Source organism: Chiloscyllium plagiosum, unplaced genomic scaffold (genome assembly GCF_037043375.1).
Source record: "Chiloscyllium plagiosum isolate Xiang-an unplaced genomic scaffold, Cpla_swu_hap1 HiC_scaffold_53X, whole genome shotgun sequence".
NCBI classification, from domain to species: domain Eukaryota; kingdom Metazoa; phylum Chordata; class Chondrichthyes; order Orectolobiformes; family Hemiscylliidae; genus Chiloscyllium; species Chiloscyllium plagiosum.
Genome location: NW_028270191.1, coordinates 21304662 through 21320298, shown reverse-complemented (window position 1 = coordinate 21320298; position 15637 = coordinate 21304662). Strand labels below are relative to the sequence as shown.

At 43.3% G+C, this 15637-nt stretch overlaps 1 protein-coding gene across 4 annotated transcripts in view; it reads left to right on the top strand.

Moving 5' to 3' along the window:
• Window positions 1–15637, top strand: part of LOC122543297 (protein lifeguard 2-like) — a 51217-nt gene that overhangs the window by 20644 nt on the left and 14936 nt on the right. For 2 of the 4 annotated variants that reach the window (XM_087985611.1, XM_087985614.1), the window contains exons 5-11: window positions 3986–4039; window positions 4370–4420; window positions 7101–7140; window positions 7900–7937; window positions 10703–10790; window positions 14493–14588; window positions 15133–15186. In XM_087985611.1, the coding sequence (XP_087841737.1) occupies window positions 3986–4039; window positions 4370–4420; window positions 7101–7140; window positions 7900–7937; window positions 10703–10790; window positions 14493–14588; window positions 15133–15186 (421 nt within the window). Of the gene's footprint in view, window positions 1–3985; window positions 4040–4369; window positions 4421–7100; window positions 7141–7899; window positions 7938–8026; window positions 8065–10702; window positions 10791–14492; window positions 14589–15132; window positions 15187–15637 lie in introns of all 4 variants that reach the window. The other 2 variants (XM_087985612.1, XM_087985613.1) reach the window with 2 other exon arrangements.

Sequence of the window (15637 nt, the reverse complement as noted above, 5' to 3'; positions counted from 1 at the left end):
AAGGGAGCATGGGAGCGGGAGAACACAACCTGAGCCCTGCTCTGCATTTTGCTGTCTTGCTTTTTGTGCTCCCATTTTGTGCACACACCTTGCTCAGGCCTCAGCTCTATCGCAAAACTGTGGAACTGTAGAAAGCATTTACTTATCTAAAGTTTATTTTTCCCTTTCCTTCCCCTTGTGCATCCCTTTCAAATGGGTATAAGGAAGGTGCCGGGACAAATATGGCTGTATATTTGACACTTCTGTTTCTGGATGTAATTCTCACCTTTTTCAGTGGTTTTTGAACAATTTCTGTATTTCTGAAATTTTTATGCACTTTCTAAATGCAAGGCTTGTTATTGTAGCATATCAGGTCAGTATTTTACAATTTAGGTGGTGTGAAATAAATGAAGACATTTCATGAAGTTCAGTTATTCTATCTACAAACCATGTCTGTGCATCTGGCAAGTGGCAACAGTGCAAATTATGGCAATTTGCTCTGAGTCAATAGGGCAGAGCTTTGCCATCTGTAGAAAGGGAACAAGCCAATTGTCAACATTGGGATGGCACTGCAACTTTTCCAAACCATTATTCCTGTGGCATTATCAATGATCAACACTGCAATACATCTTGACAGTCTGCCAGCACCTAGACAAAACCAATACATCGAACCATATGGGCAGAACTTTCCTCCAGTTTCTCACTGCATAATTGCCACAATTCCCAAATAATAGGGATCACCAGCAGCCAGGACATTCTCGACTTGCATCCAACCTTTGGTGTCAGTGAGGAACAGTGTGCTTCAATGTGAATCTCTTCGGAATTGTGAGCTTTTATATGGGTTTTAAACTGTGGGTTGAAGCTGAGATGTTAACTCTATTTAAATATGGATTTTCACGGGACACAATGTGCCACACAATCAATGACTGATCTGTCTAATTTTGAGCAGCATAAGACATTAGACTGTGTGATAGGCAACATTTTGTGTTATTTATAGTCTTGGACGGAATGCTTGGTGCATGGTATCATTGCATAGCCTCACCTTGCCTGGTTCCTAAACATATGCCATCTGTGGACATGATCATGTCTGGCCAATAGCTCCTGAGCTGTTGCCATGATCCTCTCAGCTGGCACTCCAGCAGCGTGCAAACAAGAGTATCACTTTGCCATCCAACAATTCTTTGGCCTTTGCCATCTTTTGTACGTGTGACCAGTTATCTTTTGAGCAGCTTTCGCTTTCAAAGGCTACAACTCTGAATTCATCTAGCCTCCAAATGAAACAGAAAGTGTTGAACTGCTTTTCTATAGAATTCCTACAGTGCGGAAACAGACCGTTTGACCCATCAAGTCCACACCAACCCTTCAAAGAGCATCCTACCCAAACCCATCCTCCAGCCTGTCCCTGTATTTTTTATGGTGAACTCACCTAACCAACATACCCCTGAACACTGTGGGTAATTTAGCACGGCCAATTCACTAACCTGCACATCTTTGGACTGTAGAAGGAAACTGGAGCCCCCAGAGGAAGCCCATGCAGACACGGGGAGAATGTGCAAACTCCACACAGACAGTCACCTGAGGAGCTGTGAGGCAACAGTGCTAACTACTGAGCCACCATGCTGGTCTCATTTTAGTGAACTGCCTTCCAACTGTTTGATGAGATCAGTTCGTCCCTCCCTCAGGGCAGGATTTAAGTGGCCTTCACCAACTCTTTAGTTGGGAATTGCTGAGAACTCTGTGGGAAACTAGAGAAGTGATTGCTGGGCCCCTTGCTGAGATATTTGTATCATCGATAGTCACAGGTGAGGTGCTGGAAGACTGGAGGTTGGCTAATGTGGTGCCACTATATAAGAAAGGAGGTAAGGACAAGCCAGGGAACTATAGACCAGTGAGCCTGACATTAGTGGTGGATAAGTTGTTGGAGAGAATCCTCAGAAACAGGATTTACACGTATTTGGAAAGGCAAGGACTGATGAGGGAGAGTCAACATGGCTTTGTGCGTGGGAAATCATGTCTCACAAACTTGGTTGAGTTTTTTGAAGAAGTAATAAAGAGGATTGATGAGGGCAGAGTGGTGGACGCGATCTGTATAGCGTTCAGTCAGGCATTCATCAAGGTTCCTTATGGTAGACTGGTTGGCAAACTTAGGTCTCATTGAATACAGGGAGAACTAGCCATTTGGATACAGAACTGGCTCAAAGGTAGAAGACAGAGGGTGGTGGTGGAGGGTTGTTTTTCAGACTGGAGGCCTGTAAGCAGTGGAGTGCCACAAGGATCGGTGCTGGGTCCCACTACTTTTTGTCATTTATATAAATGATTTGGATGTGAGCATAAGAGGCATAGTTAGTAAGTTTGCAGATGTCACCAATATTGGAGGTGTAGTGGACAGCGAAGAAGGTTACCTCAGATTACAACAGGATCTTGATCAGATGGGCCAATGGGCTGAGGAGTGGCAGATGGAGTTTGATTTAAATAAATGTGAGGTGCTGCATTTTGGAAAGCAAATCAGGGCAGGACTTACACACTTAATGGTAAGGTCCGAGGGAGTGTTGCTGAACAAAGAGACCTTGCAGTGCAGGTTCATAGCTCCTTGAAATTGGAGTTGCAGTTAGATAGGATAGTGAAGAAGGCATTCAGTATGCTTTCCTTTATTGGTCAGAGCATTGGGTATAGGAATTGGAAGGTCATGTTGCTGCTGTACAGAACATTGGTTAGGCCACTTTTGGAATACTGTGTGCAATTCTGGTCTCCCTCCTATCAGAAGGATATTGTGAAACCTGAAAGGATTCAGAAAAGATTTACAAGGATGTTGCCAGGGTTGGAGGGTTTGAGCTATCGGGAAAGGCTGAAAAAGCTGGAGCTGTTTTCTCTGGAGTGTCAGAGGCTGAGGGGTGACATTATAAAGGTTTATAAAATCATGAGAGGCATGGATAAGGTAAATAGATAAGGTCTTTTCCGTGGGGTAGACGAAGGCATAGGTTTAGAAAGAGGGGTAACTTTTCACACAGAGGGTGGCGAGTGTATGGAGTAAGCTGCCAGAGGAAGTGGTGAAAGCTGTTACAATTACAGCATTTAAAAGGCAACTGGATGGGTATATGTTTAGAAAGGGTTTAGAGGGATATGGGCCAAGTGCTGGCAAATGGGACTAGAATAATTTAGGATATCTGGTCGGCATGGATGAGTTGGACCATGGATGAGTTTCTGTGCATTGACTCTACGTATTCATTGTGTTATTTTTGGCAAAGCCTTCAACTTCTGTGCTTTATTCTCCACTCCTGCCTCCACAGTACATTGAAATGTCCTCTCAGGTGGTTCAGCAGGAGCCTTCTATCAAATATTTGCTCCTACAGCTCATCCAGCTATGTTTCAGCAGCAGTATACAAACAGCCTGTCTCACTTACTGTTTCCTTCTTGAGAAGGTTCTAATCCGCACTTGCGCTGCCTTCCTATTTGAACACTTAGTGCCGAGATTTTGAATTCTTCCCTTAGGCATTTGAGGACGCCAGTGCCCTGTACCAAATAGTCATTAAAATGCCAAGTCTATGGCCTGCTCTTCTCGCTCTTCACTCTTTGCCACAGGGGGAAAAAAATGGGGAAAAGGGGAGGAAATGGATCAGTCATGGAAGTGGCATTTATGTCTGGGTAAAAAGAGATAAATAAATGGACAATTTCTTCTTAAAATTAAGACTCAACAAGCCACTGTGCACTGAATATCAGTACCCTTGCTGGGTAAGATCTGTGTGGCACCTACACTGTTGGGTTAGATGCCAGGTAGTTTGCTGCCTCCAGTTTGCCTCTGGCTTAATGATGTCATGAGCTGACAGATAATTGATGTTCTGGCCTGATGACCTTCTCATTTCAACTCTTCTGTCAGTGAGGGACAGCTCTCCTTTTGGAATGTGAGTCAAGTCATCAAAGCATGATTTTCTCCTGTGTTTTCAGTTCAATTTGTTCATTCTGAAATTGTATTCAATCATGTTCTTTCTCCCCCTCTGTTTCTGTACAGTGACCCTGTCAAGATTTACATTCAGGCACGTCCTGGCTGGTACTGGGCTTCATAGTAAGTGTGAATTAATAGTGTCCCAAAAACTAGATTGTGTGTATGTATGTCCGTCCGTGTGTGAGGTAGTCTAAATGGTCACATCCTTGTATGAGCCAAAGGGACAGGTGTTATTGCCGAACTCTGTTTAAGAGAGACCTAGAGACTTACATGGAGAAAGAAATAGATGGATAGTACTGACAGTATAAGATAGAAGGAGAACTGTGTAGAGTGTAAATATCAATGTAGACCAGTTGGGTTGAAGGGTGTGTTTTTTGGTGCTGGAAATACCACAGAAACCAGTACCAGCACTCACTGCAGTCTCTTTAATATCTCTTTTTCTATTCACAGTGCTGTCTTCTTTGTTACCTATATGACCCTGGCCTGCTGCCCTGGACCAAGGTAATTATATTTAGGCATAAGTGAAACTGTGCACTATTTGATGGCTTATTCTACTTATTTAGCTATTAAAATTGGTAAAGCAGTGATGGGTGGCTTTATGGTGTAGTAGGTATAGCCCCACTCCAACCGAACTACACATTACAGGTTCTATCTCACTTCAGGACTAGATAATTTAGGAAGACACATTCAGAATGTGGCCAAACAGATTAAGCATCAAACTCTGAACACTTCACCTGACGCTTCGAAAATTTGTGATTTGAAATAAACCTGTTGGACTGTAACCTGGTGTCATCTGAATTCTGCCCAAACTCTAAACTGTTTGACACACTCCAATGGCAGGAGGTGAGAATGGAAAAGATTCTGGGTCAGCATGTGACAGAGAGAAGGTTGGAGCCTCTCTCATCACTATCCATAGCTCCAGGCTACAGCATGCATGGAAAAACTGTTTGTTGCCACAGCAGCGTGGACTCTGGGGCTGGCTGATCAGTGTGGATCACATTGGTGCCTACAGCACAAGGTTCAGTCCCCATTCTGTCTGTGGTGGATTCGGAACCTACCTCCTCACCCTGCCCACAGTGAATATTGCAGTGTCAGTTGGGCCTGAAGCATGTCGTGGTCACGTCCACTTGTACCATCTGAGATGTTTGGGTAGTTTCACTGCCCAACAACCCTTCTTATCAGTATTGATCTTGATACCAAGTGGGGAAGGAAGCCCACAGTGTACTTTTATTACAGATTACATAATATTTCATTGCATTTTCTCTGCATTACATGATAGTCTCCTGTAAGTTTCAGGCTTGACTCCAGATTAAGTATACATTACTGCTAGCTACATAAAACCTAGAACTGAACTTGCAACTGGAACTGAAATCTGGTTGGCTCTTCCAGGAAGAGAACTTCATATCATGATGGGCACAGCTTATCATGGATGGTCAGTTAACCCTTTCAATTGCAAACTGCCTTATACAGCAGGACCTGCCTTTGGGCAGAGAATCCAAGAATGATACTCCTGAATAATATAAGTATATTATATATAATATATGAATCGTATAATAATTGTAACACAAGTTTAGTTCTTTCCTACATGGAAGACATTTTGTATCACCACATGGCTTTGTGGAAGTTTTACATTGGAAGTGATGGACTATCCCAAACTTGAATGAACCTTGATTTGAATTACTACTCCAGGTATTTGTAAGCATCATGAAGCTTGGGAGAAGTTTGCCTGTGTAGCAGACTTCGGAGTTGAGAGCCGATTCCTAAATAGAGAGTTCTTCATTAATTCCGCCCACCTCCAGGACATGTTATTTGATCCACTTGAGTCAAGAGATTGCTGTCCATTGAGAGTGGAGGATTGGTGAACTTGTTCCTTTTTTGTGGGACAGGTTTAGTGTGCAGACGTTTAGTGTGGAAATTAGTAAAGCTACATGGAGCAAAGAAACATCCCCAATTTTCTGATATTCCTTTGGCTCAGGTATTCCAACGTGCCTGGGACCTAATTTAGGAAAATTGCCCATGCTACCTCTTGCCTCAGTAGTTAGTTATTTTCCATGAAAGGAAGATTTGCGTTAATAAAGAACCTATCAGAACCTCAGGGGGTCAGTTTACAAGCAACAAAGTTTTTTGAAGTGTCACCATTGTTGTATTATAGGAAACACAGAAGCTAATTTTGTGCACAGGGAACTCCCACAAATAGCAAATTGATTACAAGCAGATAATCTGTTTTCAGTTGGTGGTTAAGGGATAAATATTGGGTCAGGTCACTAAACCAATGGAGGGTCTGTATTTTAACTCCATCTACCCACCTTGGTTCCATATATCCCTTGAGACTTGATGAACAAAAGTCAATTGATCTCGGTTTTCAAAGCTTTGACCCTTGGCCTCGATAGCTTTGCAGGGAGAGGGTTCCAGATACTCAGACTTGAGCTGAGAGCCTATTGCTCAGAAGCAGGAACACTAAGCACTATGTCACGAGATCAACCTTTTTTTTTATATTCTCAAAACAACCTGATCAGGAATGCTGTTACTCTGCTCTGGGGCAGGTAGGATTTGAACCTGGACCACCTAGCCCAGAGGTAGGAACACTACCACTGTGCCACAAGTGTGTTCTTCAGTACGCTAGTAAAATATCCTGGTCCCTGCGCAGTAATTCTAACAAGCCAAACTTCTATTGTTCTTAAAGGGGATTGTCCCAGGATCATGAACTTAAGAGGCCCCTGTTACCCACCCACACCAGCACCCTGAGCCCATTATGTTTTATGTTATGCACACTGAGTGGAAGATTTGTTGCTTTACAAATTTGCAGACCAGTGGAATAAAGTTAGGAGAAAGTGAGGGTGGCAGATGCTGGAGATCAGAGTCAAAATGTGTGGTGCCGGAAAAGCACAGCTGGTCAGGCAGCATCCATGGAGCAGGAGAGTCAATGTTTTGAGCATAAGCTCTTCATAAGGAAACCTAGATATAAAAAAAGAGCGTTAAACACACCTAGATGCAGAGCTTATGCTCAAAACGTTGACTCTCCTGCTGCTCAGATGCTGCCTGACCGGCTGTGCTTTTCTGGTACCACACTTTTTGACAGTAGAAAAAAGTTTGCCAACTTATAGCGGACCTTTATGAATTCCCAGGAAACAACTGACAAACCATAATGGTTAACCTTAACTTATGCTATTGTGTGTTGCAGGAGGTATTTTCCATGGAATCTGATCCTGCTCGGCATTTTTGTAAGTAGGAGAAGGAGAGAAGAAACCTTGTTTGTGTGCTTTCCTTCCTTTACAGTTAATCACATCTGTATTACTAATAACTTGTTTTGTATTATTAAATGTATCAATAGTCCACAAGAAAGCATATAATATGGAAGAAGTATTGAAACCACTTGCATTGGAGACCTACATTTGTCAAAGGTGCTGATCAAATGGGTAACTATTACCCCTTCGTTGACCTTTGCTTGAGCCTCACTCTTCAAATTCTTCCATTCCAATGGGTTTGTAGGCCACCATCCCAAGGTGCTGTTGAGAGAGGGGCTCTAGGCTGCCTCTTTAAATCAATTCTTAATTATTCTGCTGCTGTGGTTTGATGCAACTGAGTGGCTTGCTTGGCCACTTTAAAGTGGGTGCACGATTATAGTTACATACTGGTCAGACCTTTCAAAGGCACCAGGTGTCTCTCTTAAAAACATGTCAACAATGCAGTATATTCACCAGCATTATTAAAGAGACAAACATGATACTGTAGATTGATTTAATTTCCCCCCGTTGGGCGGAGATTTGAACCCACACCCCCACAGCAATCATTCAGGTTTAGATTACTTGGTCTACTAACATTACCACTAAGCTACGGTTGCCACAGTCTTTGCTGTTTTGTGTCAATATTTTAGGACTAACTTATGTGGTGACATGACTGATCAAAGCAGACCTCTTTGGGAATGTTCATGTGGTGCCTGTATAGCATTAACCAACAATGTTTCTAATCACTCTCTGCAGACTCTGGCCATGTCTTACATGACAGGAATGATGTCAAGGTATTACAATAATTAGCCATGCCACACATTCCACTCTCTGTGGCTTGTCATTAACTGCTTTCCTTTGTTTGTGTTTAACCTCTCCAAAGACTGGCAGTTTTGCATGCATGCTTGGATTTCTTTCAAGGTATTGTTTTTTTAAAATGATTTGTGCTTTGAAGTGAATGCTCATTGATCAGGATATCTTTTGCTCTATTTTACTTTCCATCCTGCCTTGGCTTAACTCACTGTGAAATCTAAAATTAATAGCAGTCAGCGTTGGGAATTCTGGTGCCTTTTCCATTTCAGTAAAGAGCAGGCAGTTCTCAGAAATTTGGATAGAAGCTAGCTGAACAATTCATAGCAGAATTAAGCGCTCTTTCTTAAAGGGACCATACACCATTGCAAGTTTTCAAAATCAGATAATGCTTTTGATAATACAGCGAATATTCACTTGATTCTATGCAGGAGGAGGTAGTCCTAAAAGCACAAAGCACACAGTTCTGATCAAGCATTTTTGAATACGCCTCATAGTGAGAATAAATAGAGGTGATCTGCTATTCCCACTAATCTTTGAATTGAGAATTAGAGGGGATTGATATAAAATCAACAGCAAATGATTAGGAGACTTTAGATTAGATTAGATTCTCTACAATATGGAAACAGGCCCTTTGGCCCAACAAGTCCACACTGACCCTCTGAAGAGTAACCCACCCAGACCCATTTCCCGACCCCATATTTACCTCTGACTAATGTGCCTAATACTATGGGGCAATTTAACATGACCAATTCACCTGACCTGTGCATCTTAGGATTGTGGGAGGAAACCAAAGCACCTGGAGGAAACCCACTCAGACATGGGGAGAATGTGCAAACTCCACACACACACACACCACGGAGCCACCGTGCCACTTAATTGTTGGGATGCAGGATGCTTAATCTACATTGATTGCCTAGTAACCCCATTGAATTTAAAATCCTGATCCTAGTCTACCAATTGCTCCAAGGTTTTGCTCAATTCCAGTTCTAGAACTCCTACCCAGCTGCCTATGCTCAGTATACCATTTATCTCCTCAGCCCTTTGTCACTACCCCCACTTAACCCTTTGCCATAATCATTGATGACAGAATCTTCAGCTGTCTGAGCTTCACACTCTGGGACTCTCTCCCTAAATCTCATCAATCTCTCCTTTCTCTATTTTTCAGAAGTAAAGGCGCATCTTTTAGAGTAAGCTTTAATCTCTGTGTGATTTGGGGCCCAATTCAATCTATTTCCAAGGTGAAGGACCTTGGGTCAGGTTTTCTTTTGTGTTAAAACTGCCTTCAGAAATGCAGTTATTGTTGCCAAAACGTATACGGAGTGAGACTTGACTGAGAGCCCAGACTTCCATAAAAAGAATATCTCTCTGATACATTTGAGGAGAAGGGAAAACTCTGCCCAATTGACAGGTTAATGGTGTTATAAAAAGCAATTTTATAGAAGTTAAAGAGATGTTTATAGCTTTTCTTATTGATACTTTAAAGGTCTGATTGATCGACACTTTTTTAGGGGTGTATCAGGTGAAGCTTTTAAAAAGAAAATTATTATTGGGTGTTTTTAAGCAGTTCTGTACATGCCATTGTTACTATTGCATTCATTGGTTCAGTATAGAGTGCCAGATATTTTTAATAACCCTATTCACAGATGTTATTATACACATCTGGAGCAGGTGGGCCTGAAATCCTGGATCTCCTAGGTCAAGTACAGGGACACTATCACTATCACTGCACCACTCCAGACCCCTCTGTGCAAAGTATATATGAATGAATGGCAATGGAAGTACCACGAGCAGGCATGGAATATGACTAGGTATGAAGTATTTGTGGGGAACAGAATTTTGCTTGAATTGACAGGGAGGTGGCATGGGCAGTAGGTGGGAGTGTGAATGAGTGCTATAGAACTTAATATATAAGCAAGCAACTGGGACAAATGTCCAGAGAAGTAATGCGGGTCTTTTAAACAGCTTGCCTCAGCACTTGGCCATCCTGTGTCCTCCTCCAAACTTCTTCTGGGGTGGCAGGCCCGATTCTGCCCCACACTGGCCCACACAACAGTGGAAACTCAGCCTGACACTGCACTTCCTACTGAGCTGGGTCTGATGTTAGAAATGTCCGCCTTAGTAGCACTAATCACTAGATAGGCCTGAGATGAAGGAAAGACAAAGAAGGATTGGTGACAGTGACCTACATCAAACAGTCCTTACCTAGTAGTTCACACTGATAAAAATGGCAAATACCACAAGGTACCAGCAGTGGTCATCCTGTTCTCAGTACTAACTTCTACTATCTTGTATTTTACGATCACCATTTTGGAAATTGCATCTTTCTGTTCCATATTGTTCTTCAATCCCTCCAGATTGTCTGTCTGCTAGTTGACCAGTTTTCTTTTCTTCCTCTGTGGGTCCTGCCCTCCCTCCTTCACACCATCCTGCAGCTTATGTGCTATGGAATCCTGTCCTCCCTTGGCCTTTGTCCCTTAAACAATGCTCAGGCTTTTAAAATCCACACCTTACTTCTGCTTCCTCATTTCCTGTTTCATATGTGGCTCCTTGATCTTTCAATTTGAGTTTCTGAATGAATGGTAGGGAAGGGCTATGGAGATTATTTCTAAGGCTATTCGCTCAAGCAATGGTCAAAATGCAAAACTACCACTTCAAATGGATGTTTTATTGAAAGAAGTGTAAAACAAGAGTCATTGGCCACAATAAAAAAAACAGTCCTGATTATTTTTTATCTTCAAATCTCCAGCTTCTACAATACGAAATCGGTTCTGCTTTGCTTCACCATTACGGCACTTGTGTGTTTGGCAGTTACAATATTCAGCTTTCAAACCAAGGTAAGCTGGGCTCATTGGACCATGGTAGGTAAAAACAATGACTGCAGATGCTGGAAACTAGATTCTGGAGTAGAGCGGTGCTGGAAAAGCACAGCAGTTCAGGCAGCATCCAAGGAGCAGGAAAATCAACGTTTTGGGCAAAAGCCCTTCATCAGGAATACAGGCAGAGTGCCTGCAGGGTGGAGAGATAAATGAGAGGAGGGTGGGGGTGGGGAGAAAGTAGCATAGAGTACAATAGGTGAGTGGGGGTGGGGATGAAGGTGATAGGTCAGGGAGGAGAGGGTGGGGGAACGTAGCAAAGAGTACAATGGGTGGATGGGGGTGGGATGAAGGTGATAGGTTGGAGAGGAGGGTGGAGTGGATCGGTGGAAAAGAAGATAGACAGGTAGGACAGGTCATTGGGACAGTGCTGAGCTGGAAGCTTGGAACTAGGGTGAGGTGGGGGAAGGGGAAATGAGGAAACTGGTGAAATCCACATTGATGCCCTGGGGTTGAAGTGTTCCGAGGCGGAAGATGAGGCGTTCTTCCTCCAGGTGTCGGGTGGTGAGGGAGCGGCAGTGAAGGAGGCCCAGGACCTCCATGTCCTTGGCTGAGTGGGAGGGGGAGTTGAAATGTTGGGCCACAGAGCGGTGTGGTTGATTGGTGCGGGTGTCCCGGAGATATTCCCTAAAGCGCTCTGCTAGGAGGCGCCCAGTCTCCCCAGTGTAGAGGAGACTGCATCGGGAGCAACGGATACAATAACTGATATTGGTGGATGTGCAGGTAAAACTTTGATGGATGTGGAAGGCTCCTTTAGGGCCTTGGATGGAGGTGAGGGAGGAGGTGTGGGTGCAGGTTTTGCAATTCCTGCGGTGGCAGGGGAAGGTGCCAGGACAGGAGGGTGGGTTGTTGGGGGGCGTGGACCTGACCAGGTAGTCACGGAGGGAACGGTCTTTGCGGAAGGCGGAAAGGGGTGGGGAGGGAAATATATCCCTGGTGGTGGGGTCTGTTTGGAGGTGGCGGAAATGTCGGCAGATGATTTGGTTTATGCGAAGGTTGGTAGGGTGAGCACCAGGGGGGTTCTGTCCTTGTTACTGTTGGAGGGGTGGAGTCTGAGGGCGGAGGTGCGGGATGTGGACAAGATGCATTGGAGGGCATCTTTAAGCACGTGGGAAGGGAAATTGCGGTCTCGAAAGAAGGAGGCCATCTGGTGTGTTCTGTGGTGGAACTGGTCCTCCTGGGAGCAGATACGGCGGAGACGGTGGAATTGGGAATACGGGATGGCGTTTTTGCAGGAGGTAGGATGGGAAGAGGTGTAATCCAGGTAGGTCAGTTTCTCCAGTATCCTGAATGTGAATGAGCTAGCAAGATGTTGGCTCTGATACTTACTAAGCTGGAGTTTCCAAACTGGGAGAGGGATAGAGTTCTAGTTGAGTGCTAACTTCATGGCATACATTTATTTTTTTTTAATGGGTTCCCTGCTTAACTCCCTGTCAAGCAAGGAATACGACAGAAGAGACTGAAGGATAGGAACAGGCAAGATGGTTCTGCTCTGTTTAAAGATTGTGCATCGTTACAGTGTGGTTTGGAGAACTGGGCTGAATCACAGGGGGTGTTGGGGTGAGATGGAGAAATAGGCAAAGATGGTGTTGACAATTGTGGGTGTCCTAAAGTAAGGAGGGACATATTCAATCATACAAAATGGGAAACAGGTTTGCTTGGGGAGCCAGCAGAAAGCTCCACCTGGACACAAGCAGTGCTGCAAAAGTCCTTGCCTGTCCCATCTAGTCGCAATCTCACATGCACATGCACACACACACATGTGTACACCCCACCACCATTGAATGCAACATGGCAGATTTTCATTGATGGTCCATTTGGTGAGATCTGTCAACTCCTAGCCTTCTGCACCTCTTCTGGTTTTTTGAAGACCAATCTTTCCATATCTCACCATTAATAAACCATTGCTAAATGTGGAATGGAATTGCATCTTGACACTACATGTACTGTGGCTAATGTAAGCTCAGCTTACATTGTTTCACCTTTTCTGTGTGGGGAAGGGTATAACACAATGTGCCTGCCATAAAATGACACTTGTTGCAAATTGTATCTGAGTTTGAGATGCTGGATTACAGACTGGTTGAGAGTGTGAGCTATGGTTTTTGGACTTTTTGCGACGCAGGACAGCATGACCCTTCCTGTCTGTGTTGACTCTTTTTGATCTGCTCCTTGAAACTGAACTCTTGACATTGGATATATTACAGACCACACATGATTTCCTTGGCTTTAGGAGACAGTGACTTCATCTATTTATTACCAAAGAGTTTGAAAACACTGAATAGATCAATAAACTTCAGCAAAGGTGGACAGCATATTTACAATAACATACAAACATCATTCATTTGAATATAGAAAATAGCAAAGAGCTGTCTAAACGTCTGTGTAGAACTGGAGTTGAACTGTGCTTCCTACCTGTAGCCTCACCTGGAAGTTCACTGCCAAGCCTTAGAAGGATCTCCTTTTCTCTCTAACCTGACAACTTCAAAAAAACGAGAAAGAAGCCTGAGATTCCCTGAGATCTACTTTGAAAATTCTTTGACTGAAACAAATGAGATAAGAACTGTATCTCTCAATCAATGTAGAAGCTGCTTGTGTTTAAGCTGAACAGCAAAGTCTCTTCCTGGGCATAACCTTTTGGATGAATTATCAGGTGTAACCTCATCTAAACCTCCAAAAGTAGTAATGAATGTTTATATATCAAAACTATACCAACAGTCACTATCATCTCTGTTCTTCCCTATCAACCAGACTGAGCCATTACTTGAATTGAATCTTGCAGTTAAAATTTTCAGCCTTGTTTTCAAAGCCATTTTGTCTACCTGTCCCTGCAACGACCCCCAGTTCCAAGACCGTGCAAGGTCTCTGTATTCCTGCAATTCTTGTTGACAGATGTTAGACCATTTGGTCTGATATCCTCTTACATTATTTGGCATCAAACTGATCGACTGATTGTTTTTCATTAAAGTGTTTACAAATGGAAGTTAGTGTTGTTTAATCTTGTAAAGGTTAGAAAAGTGAATCCTATAATAAATAATGTATAACCCAAAATACTTCACTTTTGCTACAATGGGATTGTACACCTGAACAGGTGCTGAACTTTGTCATTATGGAAGCCAGGCATTTCCATACAGGGGAAATGAAAATTAGAGAGAATAATAGAATCCCTACAGTGAGGAAGCAGGGCATTAAACCGATCCTCCAAAGTACATCCCACCCAGACCCACGCCCCCTACTCTATCCTTATAACCCTGCATTTCCCATGGCTAATCCACCCAGCCTGCACACCCCTGGACACTATGGCCATGCTAAATTACCCATCTACCTAACCTCTTTGGACTGTGGGAGGCACACAGATAGTCACTCGAGGCTGTAATTGAATCCAGGTTGCTGGCGCTGTGAGGCAACAGTGCTGACCACTGAGTCACCATGCCATGTTTGCTTTTCCATTCCAGGGTGCCACTCAGTGTTAACTGAGTGAACAGCAGAGGCTTGAGACTAGTTTAGATATTGCCCAGAAATGTTGCATGGTGGACAAATATTACATAGTGGGGGTGGAAGAGAAATAAACTTAAGTTCTTTTTTATGTTGCTTCTTCAAGTTAATTTTACTTTGCTCTGAATCTAACCACAGATCTGATGACCAACTTTTCTCTTTTTTTTTCAGTTTGACTTTACTTCGTGCCATGGGGTTCTGTTTGTGCTGCTGATAGTCCTTTGCATCAGTGGCTTGGTCCTGGCGATTGTGTTACCATTTCAGTATGTACGTAAACTTCTCCACCATTTCCATTAATTCTTTCAAACACACCTTTTAACTGAGGGCCCATGACGTAATCCACAATCAACTCTGTCTAAGCCTCACAGAAATGAGATATTTCAAAACAGAGTGGAGCTGACATCGCAGTTGTCCTCTATTACAGACCTGAGAGTTGAGCTAATGTGCAAAGGTTAGGAATTGCTGTTGGAAGGGGTTAGGGTTTCAGAAATATGGGTATTATTAATTTCTATTGCGTGAGATCTGAGCTTTCAACTTTGTAGGTGCCACTACAACACTCATTTGCCAATGGCAAAAGAAATACTGACAACACGGAAATGATTGAGATGATTTGACTATATGGACCAATAGCTGCCACTATTATTGAAAGTGTTGGCCAGTGGTTGCCACTATTATTGACAATATGGGTCAATAGGTGTTACCATTGTTGATAATGTGGGCAAATGGCAGTAGCCGCTGTCACTGTCACAAAATGCACCTATTTTAGAAAGCAAGAGGTCATGGTTGATACTGTTCTTGTCTTGTGTTTCAGGTTCCTTGGCTTCATGCTGTGTATGCAGTGCTTGGCGCAATCATTTTTACAATGGTGAGTGGTTCACGGAGCATTTTTAGTTTGCTATTAAGATTTTGGATGCAAGCCCATTCTCGCTCACTGACTGTCCTACCACTCTTCTGTCACTGCAAAATTCCCATTTGGTGCTGTTTCCATTGGGAAATTTGACATGTTTCCCAGGGTTTAAGAAAAGTGGGTCTCCCTTACTGCTGCTACAAGGTAAGTTTAGTGTTTTCACCTTCCAGTGCAGCTGATGATCACGGAATGGCCTGTGTGTGTTGCTGGCTGCAGTTTTTAAAACGTTATCCTGGGCATCTTCTCCAAGAGTACACCATCAGTTTTAAGGTCAGGTAGACTATTGACTGGAAGTGCTGGACTGACCTGTTAAGTGTCAGCTGTGGTTCAGTGGATAGCATTCTTGCCTCTGAGTTGGAAGGTTGTGGGTTCACCATCTACTCTAAAGATTGGTGCCCAAAATGGACGC